Here is an 18037-nt window from a genome sequence, read left to right on the forward strand (position 1 = left end):
ACCCATTTCTCCTCGGTGTCAGCTCTGATTGAGGGTGGGGGGGTGGGAGCGAGTCTGGCGGGGGTGCGTGGGTGTGAGCCGGGGCGCGCTGCAGCGTGTGCGCGGGCTCGCTCGCCGCTCCGGGGGCGCGCTTTGGCTGAGGGGGATGGAGCAGTGTGACAAGTGAGGGTGCAGTGGGAACAATTCGAATTGCACTGAACCCAGCGCTTCAGATGTGTCTGCAGCCTGAGGGAGCTCGCTAGCTGCGCTCTGAAGCCCACACCCTCACAAATCAATGTCTTAGTCAGTGGGGAAGCCTCCTCACACTCCAGTGCAAGGTAAGAGTTGGTGATTTATTAGACGTGACCCACCCACCCTCCAAACCCAGCTTTTTTCTTATTTTTTTGTGTGTGTCACACACGCTTTGAATTGAATTGACGCACTAGCGGCGGACGATTGACATGAGATTAATTGCCAGAGCGGAGTTTTGTAAGTTAGAGGCAGCTTTAAATGGAAAATAAACCGGAAAGTTTGAGGGCGCTGATGGTTTGCGAGGAGTTTACAAGTCTCTCAGAATTCTTCAGGACCGGACACCTTCTTAGAGCGAGAGGGAGCGCTCGTGACTTTGTTTTTTTTTAATCACATCTGTCATTTTATTTAAATGTGTCTAGCTGCTGTTAGGGGGTGCACTAATTTCGATGTATGACTTGATTATTTTTTCACATTTTTAAAAAAATTTGCACCTCAGTCAGAAAATGAAGTCGAAGTGAGAGCGACTGAGCTTTGCTGAATTGTTCTCTCTTTTCTTAAAAAAAACCAAATTGAAACACAGGCTGAAGACAGTTGTTAAGTGGAAGTTCTGGATATGAGGATAACCGGGCACATACCCATATCTGCACTTTTGTGGGTGCTTCTGTCAGTACAGGTAAGAAGAATTTTCCGCTTATTTTCCTCTTTCCCCTCCTTTTTATGGGGGCTTATGTCTGTTTTATTTTCGCATGCAATAACTGCTTTTCAGTTTTACTGTTTTAAATCGGATCTTTATCGATATAGTTTTTAATCAGGATTGAAAATTTTGTTTTGTGATTGCAAAACTTGTCAGTTTTGATATGATTATTCACCAACTACACAGAAGCTTCAGAGTTGGTTGTGCCGAACTGCTGTTGAATTTTGGACTTTTAAAACACAAGTTAATTTCCAAATAAATTGCAGTGGTGTCAACAAATCATAATCTCTTAGTTAAGCTGCAGGGAAATTAGATGGATATTTGATTATCCTTGAATCGGTATGAACAATTGGCAGTCTCAATTCATCTATTTGGAAAGGTAAATTTGAGAAGGTGCCTGTTATAATAGATGTTCAGTTTAAGACATGCTACTGAAGCTTAGATTGTCTTTAATGCACAGGTGAACTGAGTGACCTTGACCGGCTGTTTCCTTAGCTCAGTATGATAGTATTACATTCTATTTGGATAAAATTAAATATGATAATCTCTGCAGAGAGCAGTGCCATTTCTTTCATCCAAAAGTACTCCAGGACCTCTACCTTTTGAAAGGTTTGAGCTGACCGAAGCAGTTATACTTTTGGCTGCATCCTGTTTTAGGCTTGTGTGCAGTGGAGCTTTCCCTACACGTATTTCAGTTGATGTGCAGGGTTTCAGACTTGGCAGTTTCTTTTTCTCAAGAAAGACCTATTTACTTAGAGGTCTGACTTGTCCTGAGGTCACAATTGGCACGTAAAAGAAAAAAGCTCATTGACTGTGAGTTGTATGACTTTCAATGTTGCGTTTAAATGTCACATCTGAGAGAGAGCATCTCGAACATAGTGCAGCCTTTCCTAGCACTTCCCTGGAGTGCCTGCCTAATTCATCTGCTTAAGTCTCTGGGGTCAGGCTTGAACCCAGGACTTTCTGACTTAGAGCTATTACTGGCTGGCAACTTTTTTTAATAATGCTAACTGAGAAATTAATATCTGCATATTAACATCAATGAAGATCAGATTAGTCAGCTTGGCAGTTTTAAAATATTGGTCTGGCCTGGCGTCATTTAGTATTGTAATGGAGGGTCAACTCCCCCCCCCCCCCCCCCCCCCCCCCCCCCCCTGCAATTGTAGGGGAGTCCAAAACTAGAGGGGATAGGTTTAAGGTGAGAGGAGAAAAATATAAAATGGACCTAAGAGGCAACTTTCTCATGCAGAGGGTGCTGCATGAATGGAATGAGATGCCACAGGAAGTGGAGGAGGCTGGTACAATTACAACATGTAAAAGGCATCAGGAAGGTTTTAGAGGTCCAAGTGCTGGCAAATGGGACTGGATCAATTTTGGAGATTGGTCCAGCATGTCCATATTGACCAGAAGGGTCTGTTTCCTTACTGTACATTTCTATGACTCTCTAATTGATGTGAAAGCTTAAGTGAGTGCAAAGCTGCCTTTTATGAAGTATGCTTGTAGTATTTCCTAACATTCGTGGCGTTGATAAGCGACTAGAATTGAACACTTAACACACAAGCGTGTTTCCAAGCCCTCAACACGTTATTGCTGAAACTGCAGTGGCTCTGCCTTTTTTTTAGTTGAATAATAGCAAAGTACTGCAGATGCTGAAGATCTGAATCAAAAACAGTGCAGAGAAACTCAGAACTTTGGCAGCATCTATGGAGAGAGAAAAAGAGTTCATGTTTCGAGTTCCAGATGATGTTCTGAAAAAGACTAAACCCCCTGTACATATGCTGTCAGATCTTCTGAATTTATCTAGCCCTTTCTCAGATTCTCAGTTTGTCACTTTTGCAGATGAACAGGGATAATTCTGTGATTCTGCATTAATGACAAGATCTGTGTTCAGTGGATATGCCTAGGACACAGGAAGCATTGTAATTCTGGTTTGTTCAGTCTTGGGTCCTTCAAATGTTAACTGCCTGCTGTGAGTGCTGTGTTACCACAATTAAATAATTAAAATGATCACATTCTGTAAAGTATCAGAAATTGCCAAACAGGAATAGATAGCAGAAAGCTGAGCAAGTAATGCCTTGACTTGACTACTTTAAAGCTGTAAACCTGTAAAATTACCCACTCAAATTAATGTTCTGTAAAGAGTGCATAGATGCAAAATGCAAAAAGCCTATTGACTTCTCAAGACAGAGAATGTTTAGAGGCAAGTACCAGAGACAAATTTCAGGAGAAATTCAATAAACATTTGAGAGACATCTATTTAAACTTTGTTAAAAATCACATAACACCAGGTTATAGTCCAACAGGTTTATTTGAAAGTACAAGCTTTGTCAGCACTCCGAAAGCTCGTGCTTCCAAATAAACCTGTTGGACTGTAATCTGATGTTGTGACTTTTAACTTTGTCCACCCAGTCCTACACCGGCACCTCCAAATCATACTTAAACTTTTGCTGACAAGGTTTGATGAAGAGGGATGGGATGAAGCCGATGGAGCAAAAACCTTGGTTTATACAACTGAAACATGGGTGACACACACATTTTGCATGTATTGTATTCATTGATAAAGTTCTTCTTTAACATGAGAATTCCTGAGAGGATTTTTTTTTATGTGGGTCAGTGATGCTGTCGAGAATTGAGAGCTTTAGTTGGAAATTTGCCCCAGTTCAGGGTCTCTAGGACTTCCAGTCACCATAAAATTTTGGTACATGTGTTGGTTATCATTGACTTTGCAGATTTTACCCTTTTTGCTGTGGAATATTCCACATGGCAATTGATTGAAAGAACAAGTGGGTCCTACATCCTATTGACAAATGTGCATGAGGGAGAGACAGCTACCTGTCTTTTTAATAAGAAATCAAGAAATATATTGTGATAACACAACATTCTCAATAACCTCATGTTACATTTGACACAGTTGGAAGCTCTCTTGTCTCTGTTAAAATAATGAGAATTCTAGAAGAGAGTTGAATCCCAACACTGGAAACAGGCCATTTGGTCTAAGAAGTCCACGTAGATTCTCCGAAGAGCATCTGACCCAGATGACCCTGACCCCCATCCCTGTAACCTTGCATTTTCCATGGCTAATCTAGCTAACCTATTCATACCTAGACACTATGGTTAATTTAGCATGGCCAATCCACCTAATTTGCATATCTTTTGGACTGTGGGAGGAAACTGGAGCACCTGGAGGAAACCCACACAGACACAGGGAGAATGTGCAAACTCCACACAGACAGTTGCCCGAGGGAAGAATTGAAACCGGATCCTTGGCATTGTGAGGCAGCAAGGCTAACCACTGAGCTGCCCTCAATTCTGGTCCCTCATCAGAACCTGAACAAAAAAAAATCAAGGTTGACATTAATGTTGATGGAGGTCTACTTTCAGTGCTGTTGCTGCCTTCCAAGTTAAATCAATGGCATGCCTGCTGTTTCAAGTGGATGTGAGATCCTACGCACCATTTTGAAGAAGAGCAAGGGAGTCCTGGATAGAGCCACAGAGTCATAGACTCATACAGCATGGAAACAGACCCTTCAGTCCAACTCATCCATGCTGACCATGTTCCTAAGTGAAAGTAATCCCACTTGTCTGCATTTGGCCCATATCTTTCTAAACCTTTCCTATTCAGGTACTTATCTGGCTGTCTTTTAAATTTTGTAACTGTACCTAATAACCTTGCATCAACATCATTAAAAAGATTATCTGGTAGATATCACATTACTGTTTGTGAAACCTTGCTGTGTACAAATGATTGAGGCATATCCAACATTACAGCAGCAACTACAAGTCTCTGTTGGTTTTAAATCCATGGTCTTGAAATCTTGAAGCTATTTAACTGAAGATTATAGTGGAGTCCAGAACTAGGGGTGACGGTCCACGTAAGCTATTTCGAACTGAGATGAGAAATTTCTTCACCCAGAGTGTGGTGAGCCACTACCAAAGAAAACAGTCAAGGCCAAAACATTGTATGCTTTCAGGAAGGAATTAGATAGACACTTGGAGCTTTTGGGGAAAAGCCATACTGTTCAATTCATCAGCCATGATGATAATGAATGGTTCAGCAACTTTGAATTGATGGAATGGCCTATTTCCCCAGTTGCAGTTTTTTATGTTTCTATTTTGGGTTGAAGCTGATTTTTGTTCTAGGACCAGAGCAGGCTATTTTTGATGTGTTCCCCTGAGATTGGTTGTTAAGGCTCAAGTCAATCTTTCAGTTTGTGGTGGAGTGGTGGCTCAGTGGGATAGCACTGCTTCCTCACAGCACCAGGTTCGATTCCACCCTCAAGTGACTGTGCAAACTCCACAGACATTCTCCTCTGTCAGTCCAAAGATATGTTGGTTAGGTAGATTGCCCAAGGTAAATTTGCCCATGAATGTCCAGGGATGTGCTCGATGAATTAGCTATGGGAAATGCAGCGCTACAGGGATAGGGTAAAGGGTTGGATCTGGGTAGGATGCTCTTTGGAGGGCCTGTGTGGACTCGATGGGCTGAATGGATTGCTTCTATACTGTAGGGACAGTATGAATTGGGTTCTGACCCTGAATAATTGGTGATTTATTCCACTGCTACTCACTGGAAGCTCAAAAGTAGGTCAGAACTTCTTACCATGAAACCAATGACTGTTTCATTAATTGCTATAAATCCATATAGTGAAAGTAATGGAAAGTAAACAGGAAAAATACCCCTAATTGTAAAAATAGCTGTCATGATTAAGCTACATTGAAGTTGCGGTAAACATGCCATGCATGTGAGACCTATTGATTTTAAGGAGGCTTTGTTCAGAAGGTCTGACAGTAATGGAGCTGAATAAACAGATACACATGATGTGACTTCAACAGCACCTGAGTGACTCTTCTTGCATTCATCCAGCTTTTTCACATCATTAATCTTAGTAACTGTTCCAAGTTAGTTTTCTGATGTCATCGCATCCTGTTTCAATAAGTATACCTTCAAAAATTATAATAATTTACAGCTGTTTTGAAGCATGCAATATTACTGTAGTTGGTTATTCTCGAAGTTACCTTTTCTTAATTTACAAGATGTTGTTATTTTCGATGAAATGCCATTTGAACATTAAATGGGAATACTGCATTAAATTTCATTCAGTGCAGTAGCAGTCTTGTTAAATTGATTATATATGGTTTATCTTAAATATTTCTTTGTGGAGAAAGCTTGTTGAAGCAAAATCCTGTTGGGTTATTGGCTTGTTGCTTGTAAATTCCAAGTCACAGCAGGAACCCATTGAAATTAATGTATGTTGGACCTCATATGCATCACTTAAAACTACAGATTTCAGCGGTTCTTTTGTTCAGTGTTAAAAATTTGGTCTTTATTGAAGTGGCATTGAGATGAAATTCAAGTTGTAACATAGATTTTCAATTCACTTCCAACTGTTCATCGTGTTTAAAATGTGCATGCCTGAGGCAGACGTAATAGTGTCAGGGGAATTTTACATTGGCGCAATATCAGTACCATTTGCAACTCCTCAGATGCTATACGAGTCCAGAAAGATCTTGATTACCTTCAGGTTTGGGCTGCAAAGTGGCAACCAATGTTCGTGCCAGGTAATGGCCATCTCAACAGGAGGGAATCAAATTCAAAGTTTGTGAGAAGATTTGTAGCTCGGGTGCTCGTTGTTGTGGTTCTATTCGCCGAGCTGGGAGTTTGTGTTGCAAACGTTTCGTCCCCTGCCTAGGTGACATCCTCAGTGCTTGGGAGCCTCCTGTGAAGCGCTTCTGTGATCTTTCCTCCGGCATTTATAAATAATTTATAAATGCCGGAGCAAACATCACAGAAGCGCTTCACAGGAGGCTCCCAAGCACTGAGGATGTCACCTAGACAGGGGACGAAACGTTTGCAACACAAACTCCCAGCTCGGCGAACAGAACCACAACAGGGAATCAAATCCCCGTGACATTCAGTGGCATTGCCATTGCTGATTCCGCAAATATCAACTTCCTGGGGGTTATCATTGACCAGAAACTAAACTGGACCAGCTATGTTGTAGCTACAAGAGCAGATCAGAGACTCTGAGGGAAGTAACTCACCACCTGACTCCCCAAATCCTGCCTATCCTCTTCAAGGCACAAATCAGGAATGGAATACTCAGCACTTTCCTGGAAGAGTGCAGTTCCAACAACACTGAAAAGCTCAACATCATCCAGGACAAAGCAGTCTGCTTGGGTTGAAGCCTATCCATTGCTTCAATATTTACTCCCTTCACCACCACACAGTGGCAGCAGTGCGCATCATCTACAAGATGCATTGCAGCAACTCACCACCACAGCTCAATGGACAGCACATTCCAATCCTGTGACTTGGACCAGTCCAATTTCAAGGGCAGCAGAAGCACAGGAACACAGTCACCTATTAGTTCCTCTCTAAGTAGCACACCATCCTGGCTTGGAACCATAATATCATTCTCTACTGTGTTGCTAGATTAAAATCCTGGAACACCCTTCCAGATAGATGATTTTGTTTTAGTAGTTACGTGCATTTTTAGTGAGAAAATAAAATAAAGTGAAAAACTTACATTCAGGTTTGGAGCAAGAGGTAAGGAAAAGAAAGAAGGAAAAAAAACCGAGAGATTTAAAAAAAGAAAAATTGTTGGAACGGATGATCCCCAGCTCAAGAGCCCGATTGTGCCACCATCTTGATGTCATGACATCTTCTTGACAGCATTGAGAGTAATTCTAAATACACCTTGTAGACCGCAGTGTTTCAAGAAGCTAGCTCATCATCTTTTCAAGGGCAATTAGGGATGGGCAACAAATACTGGCTCAGCTAGTGATGTGTGGCTCTGGAAAAGCATCGACGGAGGAGGAGAATTGACTTTCTGGGCATAAGCCCTTCATCAGATATTCATGATGAAGGGCTTATGCCCAAAATGTGGAGTCTTCTGATTGTTGGATGCGACCTGACCTGGTGTGCTTTTTCAGTGCCACACTTTTCAACTCTGACTGTCCAGCATCTGCAGTCCTCACTTTATCCTCAGCCGGTGATGTGCACATCGCATGAAAGAACAAAACCAATCTCTTATGAGTTTGACATCTCAATGATAGTGAGCTTATTCCAATTTCCAGACTGTATTAGAGTCCGAGAGATGTACAGCACAGAAACAGACCCTGTGGTCCAGCTGGTCCATGCCAACCAGGTATCCCAACCCAATCAAGTCCCACCTACCAGCAGCTGGCCCATATCTCTCCAAACCCTTCCTATTCATATATCCATCCAGATGCATTTTTAAATGCATAATTGTACCAGCCTCCATCACTTTCTCCAGCAGCTCATTCCATACTCGTACAAATCTCTGCGTGAAAAAGTTGCCCCTTAGGTCTCCTTTATATTTTTCCCCTCTCACCATAAACCTATGCCCTCTAGTTCTGGACTCATCCACCCCAGGGAAAAGACTTTGTCTATTTATCCTATCCATGCCCCTCCATAATTTTATAAACCTCTATCAGGTCACCCCTCAGCCTCCGATGCTCCAGGGAAAATAGCCCTAGGCTGTTAAACCTCTACCTATAGCTCAACTCCTCCAACCCTGGCAATATCTTTATAAATCCTTTCTGAACCCTTTCAAGTTTCTCAACATCTTTCCAATAGGAAAGCAATATTCCAAAAGTGGCCTAACCAATGTCCTGTAAAGCTGCAACATGACCTCCCAAATCCTGTAATCAATTCTTTGACCAATAAAGGATATCTACCTGCGATTCTACTTTCAAGGAGCTATGAACCTGCACTCCAAGGTCTCTGTTCAGCACCAACTCCCTCTGACCTTACCTTTAAATATGTATGTCCTGCTAAGATTTGCTTTCTCAAAATGCAGCACCTCACATTTAACCAATTTAAACTCCATCTGCCACTCCTCAGCCCATCTGATGAAGATCCTGTTGTAATCTGAGGTAACCACCTTGGCTGTCCACTACACCTCCAATTTTGGTGTCATCTGCAAACTTACTAACTGTACCTCTTATGCTCACATCCAAATAATTTAAATAAATGTTGAAGAGTGGAGCCAGCATCGATCCTTGTGGCACTCCACTGGTCACAGGCTTTGAATCTGAAAAACAACCCTCCACCACCACCCTCTGTCTTCTACCTTTTGAGCCAGTTCTGTATTCAAATGGCTAGTTCTCCCTGCATTCCATTTATCTAACCTCATTAACCAGTCTCCCATGGGGAACCTTGTCAAATGCCTTATTGACGTCCACATAAAACATGTCAACTGCTTTGACCTCATTCAATCCTCTTCGTTACTTCAAATAACTCAATAAAACTTGTGAGACACGATTTCCCATGCACAAAGCCATGTTGACTATCCCTAATCAGTCCTTACTTTCCTAAATACATGTACATCCTGTCCCTCAGGATTCCCTCCAACAACATGCCCACCACCGAGGTCAGGCTTGCTGGTCTATAGGTCCCTGGCTTGTTCTTACCATCTTTTCTTAAACAGTGGCACCACGTTAGCCAACCTCCAGTCTTCCAGCACCTCACCTGTGACTATTGATGATACAAATATCTCAGCAAGGGGCCCGGCAATCACTTCCCTAGCTTCCCACAGTGTTCGAGGATACACCTGATTAGGTCCTGGGGATTTATCCTCTTTTATGCATTTCAAGGCATCCAGCACCACCATCTCCGTAATATGGGCATTTTTTCAAAATGTCACCATCTATTTCCTTACATTCTATACCTTCCATGTCCTTGTACACAGTAAACACTGATGCAAAGTACTCATTTAGTATTTCCCCCATCTTCTGCGGCTCCACACAAAGGCCGCCTTGCTGATCTTCTAGGGGCCCTGCTCTCTCCCTGGTTACCTTTTTGTCCTTAATGTATTTGCAAAGATCCTTTGGATTCTCATTCATTCTATTTGCCAAAGCTAGCTCGTGTCCCCTTTTTGCCCTCCTGATTTAGAAACTAGAACATAGAAAAATACAGCGCAGTACAGGCCCTTCGGCCCTCGATGTTGCACCGATCCTAGCCCACTATCCTCCATATGCCTATCCAATGCCTGTTTAAAAGCCCATAAAGAGGGAGACTTCACCACTGCTACTGGCAGGGCATTCCATGAACTCATGACTCGCTGAGTAAAGAATCTACCCCTAACATCAGTCCTATACCTACCACCCCTTAATTTAAAGCCATGCCCCCTTGTAATATATGACTCCATACGTGGAAAAAGGTTCTCATGGTCAACACATCTAAACCCCTAATCATCTTGTACACCTCTATCAAGTCACCCCTAAACCTTCTTTTCTCCAATGAAAATAGCCCCAAGTGCCTCAGCCTTTCCTCATACGATCTTCCTACCATACCAGGCAACATCTGGTAAACCTTTGCACCGGTTCCAGTGCCTCCACATCCTTCCTATAGTATGGTGACCAAAACTGCACACAATACTCCAGATGCGGCCGCACCAGAGTCTTATACAACTGCAACATGACCTCAGGACTCCGGAACTCAATTCCTCTACCAATAAAAGCCAGTACACCAAAAGCCTTCTTCACAGCACTATTTACCTGGGTGGCAACTTTCAGAGATCTGTGTACATGGACACCAAGATCCCTCTGCTCATCCACACTACCAAGTAGCCTACCATTAGCCCAGTACCCCATTTTCTTGGTACTCTCTTACCAAAGTGAATTACTTCACACTTAGCGACATTGAACTCCATTTGCCACCTTTCTGCCCAGCTCTGCAGCTTTTCTATATCCCGCTGTAACCTGCCACATCCTTCCTCACTGTCAACAACTCCACCGACTTTCGTGTCATCCGCAAACTTGCTCACCCAACCTTCTAGCCCCTCCTCCAGGTCATTTATAAAAATGACAAACAGCAATGGTCCCAAACCAGATCCTTGCAGAACACCGCTGGTAACTGCACTCCAAGATGAACCTTTACCATCAACCATTACCTTCTGTTTTCTTCCAGCCAGCCAATTCCTAATCCAAACCTCTAACGCACCCTCAAAGCCATACCTCCGTATTTTTTGCAGTAGCCTACCATGGGGAACCTTATCAAACGCCTTACTAAAATCCATATACACCACATCTACCGCTTTACCCTCGTCCACCTCCTTAGTCACCTTCTCAAAGAATTCAATAAGGTTTGTGAGGCACGACCTGCCCTTCACAAAACCATGCTGACTATCCTTGATCACGTTATTCCTATCCAGATGTTCATAAATCCTATCCCTTACAATTCTCTCTAAGACTTTGCCCACAACAGAGGTAAGACTGACCGGCCTATAGTTACTAGGGTTATCCCTACTCCCCTTTTTGAACAAGGGAGCCACATTTGCTATCTTCCAGTCTTCTGGCACTATTCCTGTAGACAACGAGGACATAAAAATCCAGGCCAATGGCTCTGCACTCTCCTCCCTTGCTCTTTCCCTCTTGTAGCATCTATGGAAAGAGAAACAAGAGTTTTGAGTCTAGTGATCCTCCCCCAGAACTGTTGGGAATAGTCACTGGACTCAAGATGTTAATTCTTGTTTTCTCTCCACAGATGCTGTCAGTCCTGCTGAGTTTCTCCAGCAATTTCTGCTTGTTTCATATCTGCAGCATCCATTGATTTTTGTTTTATCATAAACATCTTTCAGTTGCAGAGCACTTTTTAACATTAATACAGTATGCCATCCTTAACAATTTGAATGGTGGGGGATCCAAGATGGCGGCGACCCAGCAAGACTGAGTCCACAGTGCTCTACCCAAAACTTGGGCAAAGTGGATCACCCACCCCCACCACACTCACTAAACCATTTATAATAGTTGTTAACCTTAAATAGTTACATATTAGTACATTTAAATAGTCTAATACTAGCTGGAAAATGAGTAAAGGGAAGGGAACAGGCGGCTCTAAGAAAGCAGGGACCCCTCCCCCACCCTCTCCCTCTTCAGCTGCATCAAAGGTGTCTTCAGCTACTTCAGGGGATTTACCAATGAAGATGAGCTTTGAGGAGATGTTTGCCAGGTGGGAGGCGAAGATTGATGCTTTTATCGAAGTGCTTCTCTGCTCTGCCGAGACTCAATCAGCCGAGCTGCAGAAGCAGGGCAGAGACATTCAGGAACTGGAGTGCCGAGTCAGAGAGGTGGAGTCGAACGCCGCAGCCTCAGAGACTGTGATAAAATCGGCAGCCGACCACATCCGTTTTCTCGAGAATCGAGTCCAGAACCTAGAAAACCACATTGATGACCTCGAAAATCGATGTCGTAGGAAAAATATTCGGTTGTTGGGCCTGCCCGAGCAGGAAGAAGGAGGCAAGCTCACAGCATTCTTAGAGCATTGGCTGCCACAACTTTTAAATCTGCCTGCTGGATCAGGCCAGGTAAGGGTAGAATGGGCCTACCGGGTCACAGTACGTGGGCCCGGCTCAACCCAGCGCCCACGCCCGGTCCTGTTCCAGCTGCAGAGCTATAGGGAGAGGCAGATGCTCCTGGAAGCCTCAAGAAATCTGGGAAAAGATCCCCAAGCTATGACCCACAAAGGATCCAGGATCATGCTGTTCCAGGACTTCTCCCCAGCTTTGGTCCGAAAGAGGAAGGCATTCGATGAGGCGAAGAAGCGTTTAACGGACTTAAATATCCAGTACTCCTTACGATATCCAGCGACGCTACGCCTTAGCCACAAAGGATCCATATATAACTTTGGATCACCGGAGAAGGCTAAGGAATTCTTGGACTCTCTTAAATAAACTGTAAGAGATTGTGGACGTTGGTCTGCCTTTCCCATTATTTTGGTTTACATCCCTTCATCTTTTCCTATCTTTCCCCCTGTGTGTGTATGTATATATATATATGTTGGGGCGTTTGGTTAATGTTGATGGGGAGAGGTGGTTACCTTATTCTATTTTACTTCTGTTTTTAGGAGCGGGGTTGTTTTTCTTTCCCCTGTTATTTTGTGGTATTATATTTAAGTATTACATGTTGAGATTGTAATCTTATAGTTATATATGGTATTAATATTCCCAAATATATTTAGCTGTGGGCGTGGGTGGGGGTGGGGTGTTCACTGTTAACTCTAGCTTTATATTATATTTGAATTCTCCTCATTTTATTGAGGAACACCTGGGTCAAGGGTGGGGCACTGATTGGAAGAGGGTAAGATGGACTGTGGGAGAGGAAGGGACGCTCTCTGGGAACAAGGGAGAAAATCTCCAATTCGGAATGTTTTATATCTTTTATACTTAGAAAGAGTTTTTTGTTATATTGTTTTGAGTGTATCAGAGAGTCTTTACTTTTGTAAATCTTGTATGCTCCATGCTCGGGATGTTCTAGATAGGGTTTCCCCTCCCGAGGGGTCTCGGATCTGTCCAGACGATTATGGCTGAACAGTCGGTTAAGTGGTGCACCTGGAATGTCAGGGGGAGTAATTCGCCAGTTAAAAGGAAGAAAATATTATCAAATCTTAAGAAGGAGAGAGTTGATATAGCTCTCCTACAGGAGACACACCTGTCGGATAAAGAACACTTAAAATTACGACAGGGCGGATTTGATCAGGCCTTTTTTTCCTCTTTTAATTCAAAAAGCAGGGGAGTTGTTATCCTTGTCCGGAAGAACTTCCCTTTGAAAATTCTAAATCAGATAAAAGACGAATCTGGACGATATATTTTGATTAAAGCCCTCATAAATGGAGAGGAATATGGGATCTTAAATGTGTACTGCCCCCCGGCACACCCCTTTAAATTCATAACGGAAGCTTTTTCAAAACTGATGGCCTTTGGTGCCCGTCATACAATTATAGGGGGAGACTTTAATTGTATTATGGATCCGGAAATAGACAGGATTCCCAAGAGTGCCGCTGGAGTATCTCCCAGATCTAGACAACTGGCGGACCTGAATAAAGAATTAGGATTGGTAGATGTATGGAGATGTCTCCATCCACAGGGTAGAGATTTTTCTTTCTACTCTAATCCACATAAATGTCACACAAGAATTGATATGTTTTTTGCCCCATCGATTTTTCTAAATTCTATAGCAACCTGTAAAATAGGTACTATAGCAATCTCTGACCATGCCGCTGTATACATGGAAACTAAGGTAAAGAACAATGGGACATCCGCTCGGCATTGGCGTATGGACCCCTTCCTGATAAAAGATAGCAAATTTTTAAAGTACTTCTCCCAAGAACTTAAAACTTTTTTAGAAATTAATACTGGTACGGCTAGCAATCCGTCAATGATGTGGGAGACCATCAAAGCTTATGCACGAGGTTTGATCATCTCCTATTCAGCGACCCAGAGGAAAATGAAGGGAGAGCAACAGCGTCTGCTCAAAGCTCGCCTAAAAGCAGCCGAAACAGCATACGCTGATAGACCTTCTATCACAAAATTGCAGAGGATTACAGCTCTTAGGACAGCTTTAAACACCGCGCTTACTCAAACGGCTAAAAGGGAAATATTATTTGCGAAACAAAGATTATATGAATATGGCGACAAACCGGGTAGATACTTAGCATTTCTTGCAAAGAAAAAGAAAGCCCCTCAAACTATTCCGACCATCAAGGAAAGTACAGGTACCCTGACTCATGATCATAAAAAGATCAATGCGACCTTTAAAGAATTTTATTCTGAACTATATAGATCGCAGGATTGTGAAGATAGGATTAGGAGGATGCAGTCATTTTTTAAAAATTTGACCTTCCCGGACCTGACTTCGGAACAAGTGTCGGCCCTAAATACCCCTTTAACAGTCCAAGAAATACTTGAGGCAATTAGGCAACTTCAGAGCGGAAAAGCACCGGGCCCGGATGGTTTTCAAGCTGAATTCTATAAAGAATTTACAGGAATATTGGTTGACCCACTTATGGATATGTATAATTTTGCGCATAGTCAGGTCTGTCTCCCACCCACGCTGAAAGAAGCAAATATTTCTCTTATCCTCAAAAAAGGAAAAGACCCAGAAGATTGTGCATCTTACAGACCAATATCCTTACTAAATGTAGACTTTAAAATTCTCTCAAAAATGTTAGCACTAAGACTAGAAAGGGTACTGCCATATATTATAAAGGAGGACCAGACGGGATTTATTAAGGGCCGCAGATCATCCAATAATATCAGAAGGGTCTTGAATATGATCCAAGCCTGTCAGGGAAAGATACCAGGAGTAGTAATTTCATTGGATGCGGAAAAGGCATTTGACAGGGTTGAATGGTCATATTTATTTTACACATTGGAAAGGTTTGGCGTTGGACAGGTGTTTACCAAATGGGTTTCAACATTGTATAATGACCCCAAAGCAGCTGTTATTACTAATGGGTTAAGATCGGATGGCTTCAGTGTGGGTAGGGGCTGCCGTCAAGGATGTCCTCTCTCACCATTGTTGTTTACACTGATAATCGAACCATTAGCAGAAGCCATCCGGACTGATCCTAATATAACGGCCCCGAGGATTGGTACAGGTAAACACAAAATTACCCTCTATACAGATGATGTTCTCTTATTCCTCGGTAATCCTTTAATGTCAGTGCCTCGTCTAATTCAAGTTATTAATACATTTAGTGCATTCTCAGGCTATAAAATTAATTTTTCAAAATCGGAAGCCATGCCAATGGGTGGTCTGGCTATGATACCCCACTTAATGGACGGATCCCCTTTTCCCTTCCGTTGGTCCCTGGAGGGCTTCTTATATTTAGGTATTTTTATCACGCCAGTATTTGATCAGCTGTATAGGGCTAATTTTGTACAATTAATGGAAAGGATAAGGCAGGACCTCCAGCGATGGAGAGACCTTCCGACTTCCTGGCTAGGGAGAATAGCATTAATTAAAATGAATGTTCTGCCCCGTCTCTTATATCCTATGAGAATGCTCCCGCTGATGCTGCCAAGGCTAGCCCTACGTAAATTATATGGCTGGTTGGGCTCCTTTATTTGGAACCATAGACGGCCCCTTATTAAGCTGAAGAAGCTACAGCTTCCACAGGCAAGGGGAGGACTGGACTTCCCAGACTTTAGGAAATATCAGTTAAGCTCCCTACTAAGTTACATAGCTGATTGGGTTTCATCTGATCCACAATCAATTTGGCTGGATATCAAAGCCTCCCAAGTAAAATACCCACTTATTAACCTTTTATTTTCAGATAAGAGGAAAATCATTACAGACCACTGTAAAAATCCCATAATATTAAACGCAATTAAGGCCTGGAATATAATGCGGCAAAATGAGGGTAACTCACATAAAACATCCCCCCATGCACCAATAGTAGGCGCATGGGGATTCCAACCGGGGATTACAGATGCCACCTTTAAACTCTGGAGATCCAGGGGCATCTCATGCTTAGGGGACCTATTTAAAGATGGGATCCTGATGTCCTTTGAGCAGCTGCGTCTGAAATTCGGAATACCTAATGGGGATCTCTTTCGATACTTCCAAGTTCGAGATTATATACAGAGGAAGACTACATTAATAGATAGTCTTTATAAATCAGACAGAGAACGTAATGTCTTACGACCAGCGGGGGCATCCTCCGTTAGTACTATATACCATTTGCTACATGATGGAGTCTCAGGAGACATGGATGACCTGCTTAAAACATGGGAGCAGGACTTGGGGCTAGAAATCTCTGAGGATATGTGGAATGACATTTGGGAAAATGCTAGAAGAATTGCTATCTGTAACAGAACTCAGGCTATCCAACTAAAGATACTTCATAGGGCCCATATGGCTCCGGCTCGACTGGCAAAATTTAAGGCAGGAGCATCTCCAATGTGTCCCAAATGCAAAATAGAGGTGGGTACTCTTGCACATTGTCTGTGGGCTTGTCAGAAAATCCGCAGATACTGGACTAAAGTGGCAAATGCCCTGACAGAAATTTTAGGAACGGAAATTAGGGTGGACCCTGTATCTCTCCTTTTGGGCTTTTCGAACCTCTCATCTCTGGATATGCATGGGAAGAGACTATTTTCTATTCTCTCTTTCTGTGCAAGGAAAGATATTTTGGTGAACTGGGTGGCTGAGGGCCCCCCTGGACTTTCAAATTGGCACAGATTAATTATGGAATATATCCCCCTTGACTTCCTCACAAATATGGTGCTCCGAAAGACTGAATTATTTTATAAAATATGGCAGCCCTTTTTGAATTATATAAATGCAGATATTTCGGTTATCCTAACAAGGGCTTTTATTTAGTGAAGATTTCAGACCGGGCTGCTCCGGGGCCCCTTGGGAGAGGAATCCTGCGCGAATACGGGTTTTATTATATTTGATGTTTATACATTCCGAGCATGTAAGAGACTTAGGTATACACTCTGGTTAGTTATAGGTTAGATTAGTAGAAAGTTGAGGTTTTTTTTCTTTCTTTTTTCGTTTCTTTTTTTTTCTCTTTTTGTTTTCTTTCTTTCTCTTTTCTTTGTTAAATTATGACTATTGTATATATGATTTAATTGTACATCAATGTTTGTATTTGAGAGTTTTGTTTATTTTTGTAAATTTGCAAAAATGTTAAATTTCAATAAAAATATCTACAAAAAAAAACAATTTGAATGGTAAATGTTCGTAATGATCCTTGTAGGGCCAATGTCATTTGGGCAAGGTATTCTAAAAACAGTTCAGTAAAAAGATTATAAAACATAACGTACAACACAATGGTTAGAATTCAACGGCATAGTCAAGATATTAGCATAATGGAGAACAATAGGCTAGTTAGCACTGCAAAGATAGTCTAGGTTTAAGTTACATCTTTTATATGCATTGGTGCTGCCTTTCATTTTTAAGAACTAGTTTTGCTTTTTTTGAGACAGATGATTACATTGCCCATCAAGTCAATTCAAAACTTATTTTAAGAGAAGTCAAATGAGGTCACCTTTATGGGCCTGAATCTTCATTCAGTCACTTGTGAAGAGAGGTGAGTTTGAGTGATAATTTGAAGGAACAGTGAGGGAATGGACATTGTCAAACATTAAGGAAATTGGTCAGGGCAAGGTATGCCAGTAGGAAATTTGGCAAGACATTCAAACTGTGAATTAAAAACTGATGGGTATGTGCTTGGGTGAGGTGAAGAGTGATGGGCCATCACTTGGTCTTGGAGGAGAAATATTTGTTGTAAGTGGGCTGGATGAAGTGAGATGAAGATTAGAAAGATCAGTGTGAGGTCTGAAGTTTGTAAGTTTGTCA

At 42.3% G+C, this 18037-nt stretch overlaps 1 protein-coding gene across 2 annotated transcripts in view; it reads left to right on the top strand.

Moving 5' to 3' along the window:
* The first annotated feature begins 231 nt into the window (after positions 1-231).
* Positions 232-18037, top strand: part of adamtsl3 (ADAMTS-like 3) — a 661690-nt gene continuing 643884 nt past the window's right edge. The window contains exons 1-2 of one of the 2 annotated variants that reach the window (XM_060852820.1): positions 232-317; positions 812-904. In XM_060852820.1, coding sequence (XP_060708803.1) covers positions 845-904 — 60 coding nt within the window. In that variant the 5' untranslated portion in view covers positions 232-317; positions 812-844. Of the gene's footprint in view, positions 318-444; positions 469-811; positions 905-18037 lie in introns of those variants that run through there. The other variant, XM_060852818.1, reaches the window with a different exon arrangement.

Source organism: Hemiscyllium ocellatum, chromosome 39, assembly GCF_020745735.1.
Source record: "Hemiscyllium ocellatum isolate sHemOce1 chromosome 39, sHemOce1.pat.X.cur, whole genome shotgun sequence".
Classification (NCBI taxonomy): Eukaryota; Metazoa; Chordata; class Chondrichthyes; order Orectolobiformes; family Hemiscylliidae; genus Hemiscyllium; species Hemiscyllium ocellatum.